General features: G+C 44.6%; 1 protein-coding gene across 1 annotated transcript in view; it reads left to right on the top strand.

Moving 5' to 3' along the window:
- The first annotated feature begins 4,156 nt into the window (after positions 1 to 4,156).
- Tut7 (terminal uridylyl transferase 7) overlaps positions 4,157 to 9,735 on the top strand; it is a 51,639-nt gene continuing 46,060 nt past the window's right edge. Inside the window, exons 1-2 of the mRNA XM_026782935.1 lie at positions 4,157 to 4,494; positions 5,008 to 5,740. Coding sequence (XP_026638736.1) covers positions 5,039 to 5,740 — 702 coding nt within the window. The 5' untranslated portion in view covers positions 4,157 to 4,494; positions 5,008 to 5,038. The remainder of the gene's footprint in view (positions 4,495 to 5,007; positions 5,741 to 9,735) is intronic.

Genomic DNA, 9,735 nt, shown 5'->3' with positions numbered 1-9,735 from the left:
AAAAAAATAAAAATAAAAAAATAAAAAAAAATCTGGTTTACCTGAGTTGTGTATCTCCCAGCACACACACGCACGTGCACACACGGGGGTGAGGAGATTCAGAGGGGGCTGCAATGAAACATGATTTTTGAGTAAAAATAAGAAAGGCCAAGAGGATATGAACTAGATACCGAAGGAAGATTGAGACAGGACCAATGGATGGGACTTTAAGGGACATGGGAAGGAACATCTTACTTGTCGGCTGAAGGTCAACTTTCACACAACTAGCAAAAACTTTTTTGTGACTACTAATGCACCACCTAAGGTAAAAACGTGTGTGTCTGTTAAGTTTAACATTTCCCCTTCCTTATGTAAACCTGTACTCCTCTTCAAAGCTCACAAAGAAAGCCGTAAACCACATTTATGATCAAACAATTTTGTTTTAAACTTTCTTTTCTTTTTGAGATAGGATCTTACAGGCCTGAATAGCCTGATACTTATTCTGCAGACCAAACTGTCCTTGAATTTGTAGTAATCCTCCACTCTCAAGTGCTGGAATTATATCTGTGTGCACACATGTGTGGGGTGTGTGTGTGTGTTTCCCAGGATGTGCTCAAACTCACAGAATTCTCCTGCCTCAGCTTCCTGAGTGCCAAGCATATAGGTATGTATAGGCAGAGCCTGTGAGCACATACAGGTATACACCATGAAAACTGGCTTTAAATGTCTTAATGTCTGTATGGCCTACTTGTATTAAAAATCTTTTTGACCTTTCTGATTTGTTTTCATCTTATCAACCTATAAAGAAAAGCAAAACATGGCAGGAAACAAAAGCCAAATACAGGCCATGTTTTATCTTCACAAGAGTAGTAAATGTGTATCTAAAGGTAAATGGAGCTGTGTGGACATTTTAAGAACCTGTGTTTACTCTTAGAAGCAACAAGAAAGTAACACAAGCCATAACTCTCTGGAAGTTACTGCTGAGGCAAGCCAGCCAAGCCAGACTGGTAACTGACAGAGTCACACCAGGTTTCAGGCTGGAGATGTAAGAAGTCACTGGACTCTGGTCGTGTTTGCCTTTTTTTGGTTTCCTTTCCTAGGTGTATTTAAGTAATAGTGGCCCTAATTTGCTAACAAAGTGGACAAAAAGCCTGGAGAGAAAGAGAAAAAAGTCCTAACTGATAAAACTATGAAGCTAACAGCTGCATTTCTGATGCCATGGAGCTACAGAACAAAGGGTACTGGGTTTGTTACAGATGTATCTCGGGAAACCACTTCTCTTCCCGACAGAAGATACAGTGTAACATGAAGAGCAGTGTCCCTATTCTAAGAACAGTTCTGGAACATTTACTGTCTCCTGCCCCCACGTTTCTTCTCCAGGTTACTGAAGTAATGCCACAAATATTCCAAGAAATTCAGATTTCCTCCCAAGGACTCCCCTCCCAAAAAAATCCAAACCAAACATTTCGACTACATTAGAATTTCCATGACCAATATAAATCTCCAATATATTCTGACAGGTTTATTTTGCTGTCAGTAATAATTTTGGATTAGTACTAGGTCCTCAATATGTTTTTTTTTTTTTTTGAGTGCTGGGAAGGAATCGAAAGCATTCTTCCAACTGAGCTGCATCCTCAAATGAATGATGTTTGTAAGAATTTGTTTCTGTTTAGTGTGTGTGTGTGTGTGTGCATGCATGTGCAGGTGAGTGTAGTTGCCCTCAGTGGCCAGAGACATCAGATCCTTCTGGAGCTGGAGTACAGGTGACTGTGAGCCACCCAACATGGGTGAGCTTGAGTCCTCTGCAAAAACAGCCACTACTCTTAACTGCTGAGTCACTTCTACAGTCCCTGAAGATGAACCTTTCCTCCTTTTAAGATTTATTTTTTATGTGTGTGAGTGTTTTGTTCATATGTATCTCTATACACATGTGTGTCTGGTGCCCATGGAAGCCAGAAGAGGGTCTTGGAGACCCTGGAACTAGAGTATGGACAGTCATAAATTGACGTGTAGGTGCTGGGAATCGAACCTGGACTTTTGCAAGAGTAACTCATTCTCTTAACCACTGAGCCATCTATATAGCACTCAGGAGCTTAAAAGCAACTATTTAGAATAGGAAAAGAATATGTGAAATATATTGAAGAAAATGCAGATAAAAGTATTTTAAATCCTGAAAACCGTGTATGCTGTGTCCTTCCTCTAGGATTCCAGGAACAGCTGGCTTACAGGGATTACTCACCTGGGCGTGGTGACGCTGCGGTGGCCCATAATAAATGTAATGATGTAGCAGCAACTCCTTTTGGACTTTATGAAATGCCACTGTCTGCCTGGCAAACAGATTATTAGTTCGGCTCCCATGAATTTTCAGAACCAAAACGTCTACATAAGAGACTATCACAAATTTTTAAGAGTGTGTTTCAAGTCACACACAGCTACATGAAAACTTCCAGCTGTTGAAGGTTTGGATTTCAGTCAGGTCTCTTTAAGGGCTAAGCTTTGCCATCTCAAAAATGCGAATAATTGGATTTCCCCTAGAATTGTTCCTAATGTACTTTCCTCATTTTTAAAAGGTTGTGTGTGTCTGTACATGCTTGCATGTGTGTGTTGTGCCATGCAGGTGTTGATGGAATCCAATAGAGTGTCAGATCCCCTTGGGATGGAGTCATAGATGGTTGTGAGCAACCCACCGTGGGTGGTGGGAAGTGAACATTGGTCCTCTGCAACACCAGCTACGGCTGTAACTCATTCTCTCTGCCACTTCGTTCCTTAACCGCATCTAACAGAGGCATACTCTAGGTTGCTTGGTGGTCACATGCCAGTGGGTGTAACTTTTACAGAGTGACAGGAACACTCGATTTATGTTAGCAGACCAGGTACTGACTTTGTAGGCCTCTGGAAATGGCTAGGTAAAAGCGTGGACGGGCGGCAGATGATTGCCAAGATCCACAGAGCAGAAGGAGAAAACCAACTCCGACAAGTTGTTTGTAGAACACCTACTACTTAGCGTGTCCCTTTGCTTTGCAACATTGTATCATGATCCTGACGCCCTAAATCAGTAGGATTGAGTTAATATTTATGGATTTATTTTTTTTTTTTGGTTTTTCGAGACAGGGTTTCTCTGTGGTTTTGGAGCCTGTCCTGGAACTAGCTCTGTAGACCAGACTAGACTGGTCTAGAACTCACAGAGATCAGCCTGCCTCTGTCTCCCGAGTGCTGGGATTAAAGGCGCGCGCCACCGTCGCCCGGCTGAGTTAATATTTATGTACAAAGTTTCCAAGACAGAGTCTTGGAATAGCCAAGGCTGGTGTATGTTCCTCATTTTAAGACTGTTGGCTACAGAACCAATGGATTTAAATTTGTTATGTGGTAAGTAAGCATATAAATAAAGACGGCTTTATTTTTTCCAACACTTCCTATATATTAGTTGCTTGATGTTTTTGAGGCATTTAGAACACTTCGGATAACAATGAATGCTGGGCTAGAAAATTGACCAATACATGTATTCCTCAAAATAGAACCTTTTTGTTTTGTTTTTGAGACAAGGTTCCTCTATGTAGACTGGACTGGCCTCGAGCTCAGAGATTCTCCTGTCTGTCTCCGCCAAAATGTGACTTTTCATAAAAGTCAAACTAAATCACATGAAACCGGAAGAAAAGAGGAGGCGTGTACCCTGGAGCATGAGAGCTGGGTAAGCCAGAGGCTTAGGTCTTTCTTCAAGGTCGGCCACAAAGCCTTCGCTCACACCTTGAGTCACTAGGAACAGTTTGGCTCAGTCTCCCCGGAAGCCACAAAGGGGCCTCAGGGGAATCCGAGAGCGCTCGGCAGCGGAGCCCGCAAGAAGAGAGCCACCCGGACCCTTCGGGCCGCACCCGCCGCGCGCGCCCGTCGCTGGGCGGAACCTGGGCGGCTCGTGCTTCCGGCCCGCGGCGGAGCGCGGGGCGGGGCACCGCCGGCCTCCAATCGCGCACAATGAGACGGCGCTGAGCGCCGGAAGTGGGGCCGAAGGAAAACACGGAGAGGAGCCCGGCCCGGACAGGAAGCGGCGGGGGACCGCAGCGGCGCTCGGTGAGTGCTCCGGGGCGCCGTCTCGTCGCGTCCCTCCCGGACTAGCCTCCGGGCTGGGCCCGTGGCTTACCCCGGGCCCCGAGGAGCCCGTCTGCCCGGCCCCGAGGTACGTTGGCGCCGTCCTTCTCGGGCCGCCTCGGCCCGGCTGCGCGCCCGGAGCCCTCGGGTTCGAGTCCGTGTCTTCACTTTGTGTCGGGGCTCCGGCCCTGGCCCCGAAGGGACCCCCGGAACCTTGTCAATGGCCGGGCGCTTCCTGCTTCCCAGTCCCCACGGCGCCTTCGTCGCCGGTAGTGCGGGTCCGCTGCCTCCATCGCCTGGGGACTTCGCTTGTGGAAACTGAGGCACACAGGGGTGGGGCAGCCGAATGGGGAAGGAAAAGGAGTGTCATTCCGCGGAAGATTGTGGTTGGTGTCGAAACCGGACTTGTCCGGGGCTGGGCTAAGCAATCGGGTAAGTCAGCTGGCGTTGCCCCTCGGTCGGGAGCCCGGCCCTGAGACTGTGGTACCTTGCTGGGGAGTGTTGCTCCTTCCTTCGCCCGGCCGTCGCGCCGGGTCTGAAGTGAAAAGGAAAGCCGAGAGAGGGTTTGGTCTAAATCTGTTCACATAGTTTCGGCTACTTTGACACTTGAAAGTAATTGCCAACTTTTTTTTTTTAATAGACTTGGGGGAGTTTTGTAACATTGTTGACTTAGGATGTTTACTTTGACGAGAGGTGTTTTTTTGCTACATAGAAGCTAACCAAGTTGCTACCTTAGTTTGTGAGGTTATAGAAGCATCTTCAAGTTTGGTCGGAACATTAAAGACTGGTTTTTGTGGACACTAAAGGGCTAAGCCTCCTAACTTCAGGAATGCACTAATTATTAGGAATGTGTAGCAGTTTTATTTTTTTAATGGGGATGCGTTAGAGTATTTGGTATGATATCATTTTATAGTTGTTTGTTTCTGCCACAATGCCTCCTTCCAGGTACAAAGTAAGAAAGTTGAAGTCAAAGACCATGGGAGATACAGCAAAACCTTACTTTGTGAAGCGCACTAAAGACCGTGGAATTAGTGATGATGATGATTTCAGAAGGGGTCATCCCCAACAAGATTATTTAATAATGGATGATTATGCTAAAGGCCACGGCAGTAAAATGGAAAAAGGCCTTCCCAAAAAAAAGATAGCGCCCGGGAACTATGGGAACACCCCCAGGAAAGGACCATATGCGGTTTCCAGCAATCCATATGCATTTAAAAACCCAATGTACAGCCAGCCTGTTTGGATGAATGACAACCACAAAGATCAAAATAAGAGATGGCTGCCAGATGAACTTGCTGGTAATGCAGATAGCTGGAGAGAGCTCAAGCCGGGACCTAGGATTCCCACCATAAGCCGGTCAAGGAAAGACTCCTTTCAAGAAAATGACGAGTGCTACAGGTGGCCGGACGGCAGAGGCTGCAGAGCAGCCAGAAGGCTGTTTCAGAAGGACATCGCCGGCCTGGAAGCCATGTCAGAGATGGAAGCAGGAAGCCCTGGTACGCTTCACGTCTCTAGGTTACGTGTCTGTATTCTTTTTTTCATCCAAATTAGTTTTGTTATTTTCAGTAATGAGCTATTTAATGTGATTATGTTAGGGTTTATAGTGCTATACTTGGGTAACTCAACATATTTCAGACGTTGGACTGTCACAAGCTCAAATCCAGGCTGGGCCGCCGAGTAGGGTACTGTCCCCCAAAACTCAAAAAAAAAAGTAAGGCTCCCATTTTACATTATTAGTAAACACTTTATAGATGAGGGGGGTCATATGACCTTGGAGGTCACATTGTAATTTCTGAGTAATGTATATGTATTTTTATGTTCATAATTTTAACTTTAAAATGTGTTCATAATGTACATGACAATTTCAAACTAAAAATATTTAATGTGAAGACAGTATAGGCTGCATATATTCCAAAGAGAGGGTGGAAGAGGTGGTGGTGCAGCCAGGTGGTGGTGGCACACGCCTTTAATCCCAGCACTCAGGAGGCAGAGGCAGGCGGATCTCTGTGAGTTCGAGGCCAGCCTGGTCTACAAGAGCTAGTTCCAGGACAGGAACCAAAAGCTACAGAGAAACCCTGTCTTGAAAATCAAAAAAAAAAAAAAAAAAAGAGAGAGAGAGAGAGAAAAAAAAGAGGTGGTGGGGAAAGAGAAGGTTTGGGGAGAAAAGGGAAGCTGAGCTGCTGTTAAACAAAGTCACGTGGGGCCTGGGAAGTTGGAATACAAGCATTATGACAGAATTTGAAAATGGGTATTTAGAAGCCCAGAATGCAGATAAAAAACAGTGCTGCTCCCATTCAGAAAAATCAAAATCTGTTTCTTTTTCAGTTTCATGTAGTCAGAGCTAACTTCACATGCTTTATAATAATTATACAAATGGTTGTACATTTTTCTAAAAGGTGCAAGTAGATGTTGTGTAGCAATTATTCCTCAAAACAAGAAAGTTATTTATTTAATTGATGTATTTACTGATGTGAAATAAAAGTCGTAAATTGGATGCAAAAATGTGAAAACTGTTTATAGTATGAAAGTGGACTAAAATTGCTTTTTTTAAAGACAAGTGTCTTAATGTGTAGTGCTAACTGACCTGGAACTTTCTATGTAGACCAGACTGGCCTGACAACGATCCTCCTGCTTCTTCCTGGGCTAGGGTTTAAAGAGCCCTGTCTCAAAAACAAAACACACACACACCATAAAAAGAACCATAGCCTACAAATCTTAGAGCTGGGCAAACTAGAAAGGCTGTTGTTGGAAGTTGTGCAGACTGGAGAGGTCAGGCTGTGCAGACTTGTTTATACAGTGCTGGGTGAGAAAGTGAAACCCAAACTGACACAAATTGGGTGTTCATTCTATCACTCTGGCCATTCCTTCAGTCTTGTAGGACCTGGAGTCCTGAGAAGGAAATTGAATATTTATTGGTATTTTGATTTGTTTGTTTCTTTTTTAATAATTTTTTTGCATACTTTAAGTATTTCTATATTATAGCATTCATGTAGATGTGGACACTAAATTACATTTGTCTTACAGAAATTAAAAAATTAAGATGTGTGTATCACATTCCTGTGATCTCAGAAGTAGGGAGGATGGAGAATTTGAGGCCAGCCTGGACTACATGACAAGACCTTGGAGAGGGGACGGTTAAGAGTCCTTTTTAGGCCAGGCATGGTGGCCCCACTCATCTAATCGTAATATTTCGGGGGTGGAGGCCAGAGGATCTGGAGCTCCAGGCCAGTCTAGGTTTCAAGAAAAAATAAAGCAAACAAATAAAAAAAGGGCAGGGAAAGGGACTTTTAGAGTCTCGTACCCTACTGACTGGGCTGGACGACCCACCTTAAAAGGTGAGTGTTAAGCCAAGCTGAGTGTCACATACTGTTATTCTCAGAGTGCAAGAGACAGAGGCTAGCAGATCTGTGAATTTGAGGTCAGCCTGGTCTACCTAGTGAGCCAGCCAGGGCTGCTTAGTGAGACCCTGTCTAAAATCACTACTGCTGCTGCTGCTGCTGCTGCTGACATAGTTATGGATCAGTGTTTTGCAACTAGAAATATTAAAGGGGCTGAGTGCAGACCTAAACCCTCTTACACATGCTCATCCCCGTTTTCGGAATAACTAGGGAGGCGCCTCAGCAGGTGCGAAGTGGGGTACATTGTCCCTGCATTTGCAGAAGCTCATCTAAGTACGTATGTTTGTATGAAGTCTAGGCGTGAGTTTTAAGTTCCCAAGTGAAGAAATTGAAAATTTCCCTTTTGAGGCAGGGTCTTCTGTTACAGCATTGGTGGGTCTAGAATGCTCTATGTAGATAAGGGCACCTCAAACTCATAGAGATCCACCTTCCTCTGCCTCCTTTGTTCCAGCATTAAAGGGGTACACCACCATGGCCTGCAATAATAAGGAGCAATCAAACTATGAGATGTGATAAAAAATATATTAAAGTTGATTTTTAAAACTTTTTAAGTACTGATTTTTTTTTTAATTCTACATTATTGCCCCCTCCCTTAGCCTTCAAATGTCTAATTGTCAGTGTAAAGTATTTGGGGCAAAGTCATTCATAGGCTGACTGGAGGCATCCATTCAAATGTCCTCTGTGACTGGGTTGATGTCCATATGCAAATAAGATGTGAGGGACTTGGAATGCTCACAGACAGCTGGGGTTGACACCCAGGGAGCATGAAATCTTGTCAGTGGTAGGGGAGCCTTCTTGGCTGTTTTGCTGCTCCAGGGAGCTTTCCTCACAGTTGGTACTGCGAGCCTCGATGGCCCTGTCAGTTCTGTCTGTTCCTGATGTGGAACGGTGTGTGCCACAGGGGCCTTGTGGGGATTTCTCTTCATTTTGCATACTGGGAGGTACAAAGCTCATTTCTGGTATATTTTAAGTTGCAGTTTAGATCTTTATTTTACCTTGGCCCTGTGTCCTTAGCAAGTCGCATAGTTCTCTGAGTCGGCTCTTGTCACCAACTGCACGATAGGGTAATCTCAGCACTGATGAGGAGATTACTGTAGCGATCACAGGAGGCAGGGCACACAAAAGCACTTGCTTTTTCCTTCCACCGTGGAATGAGATGGTGATGCTTGCTGTTGCCATCACCCAGCCCTTTTCTGTTCTCCCTTGCCTCGGTGTCCCAGTGTAGCAGAGTGCACAGCTGATTGCCAGTTGATGGGTTGTCTTCCCCAGGCTGCACATCGTGAGGTCTTCGGTGCCTGCGTGCATGTTGGGCAAGTGTTCTGCCACCTAGCTAAGTTCCCAATCTGGCAGTGGCATTCTTTATTTTTTGTAAGATGTGAATGTGTGTGCACACCTGGATGGCTGTCTGTACACCATCCATATATAGTAGCCTGTCGTGGAAGGGAGGGCATCAGGTCCCCTGGAACTTGACTTACTGATGACTGTGAGCCTTCTTAACTGCTGAGCCATCTCTAGCCCCAGCGGTGGTGGCGCACGCCTTTAATCCCAGCACTTGGGAGGCAGAGGCAGGCGGATCTCTGTGAGTTCGAGATCAGCCTGGTCTACACCAGAGCTAGTTCCAGGACAGGCTCCAAAGCCACAGAGAAACCCTGTCTCGAAAAAATCCAAAAAAAAAAAAAAAAGATTAGAAGTCCTGCATTTCCTTTTCTATCCAGAATTCCCTTCTGAAATTAGCTAGTGCATTGCAATTGCTATACTGGTAACAAGTTCCTCTGAAGGCCAGACAGAGGTTGCTTTATGCAAAATCTCTCCCAAGCACTAATTTATGAAAAGTCAATAACAACCATTCCATCTATTTAATCAGAATTTTTAAATAGACTTATTTTATTATTTATAAAATAGATTTGTATTATTGTTTATGTGGGTTTGTGCATTGTTGATGCCTGCATAAGCTCTATGGTCCTGGGAGCACACCCCAGGTCTCTGCAGGAGCTCCTTCCAGCGAGCCATCTCTCCAGCCCTCATTCAGAGGCTTAGCTCGGGGATAAATATTATCTTAGCCCCACGTTATGTTTAGCATGCATTGTCTTTCAGAACCTGATAGGAGTCCCAAGGCCACGCCCCGTAGTTTTTAAAGTTCAGTCCCACAATTATTGTATGCTTCACAGGTTGAAAAGTAATTAGCTTGAATTTGTTTATTTGTTGTAAGGATTATAGAACTAACAAAGAATTCATAATGTTTATTTCATCTGAACTTTGATTTTTTTTTTTTTTT

This window comes from Microtus ochrogaster, chromosome 16 (genome assembly GCF_000317375.1).
Source record: "Microtus ochrogaster isolate Prairie Vole_2 chromosome 16, MicOch1.0, whole genome shotgun sequence".
Taxonomy (NCBI): domain Eukaryota; kingdom Metazoa; phylum Chordata; class Mammalia; order Rodentia; family Cricetidae; genus Microtus; species Microtus ochrogaster.
The sequence above is the reverse complement of the archived record's forward strand: the minus strand, read 5'-3'. Positions and strand labels throughout refer to the sequence as shown.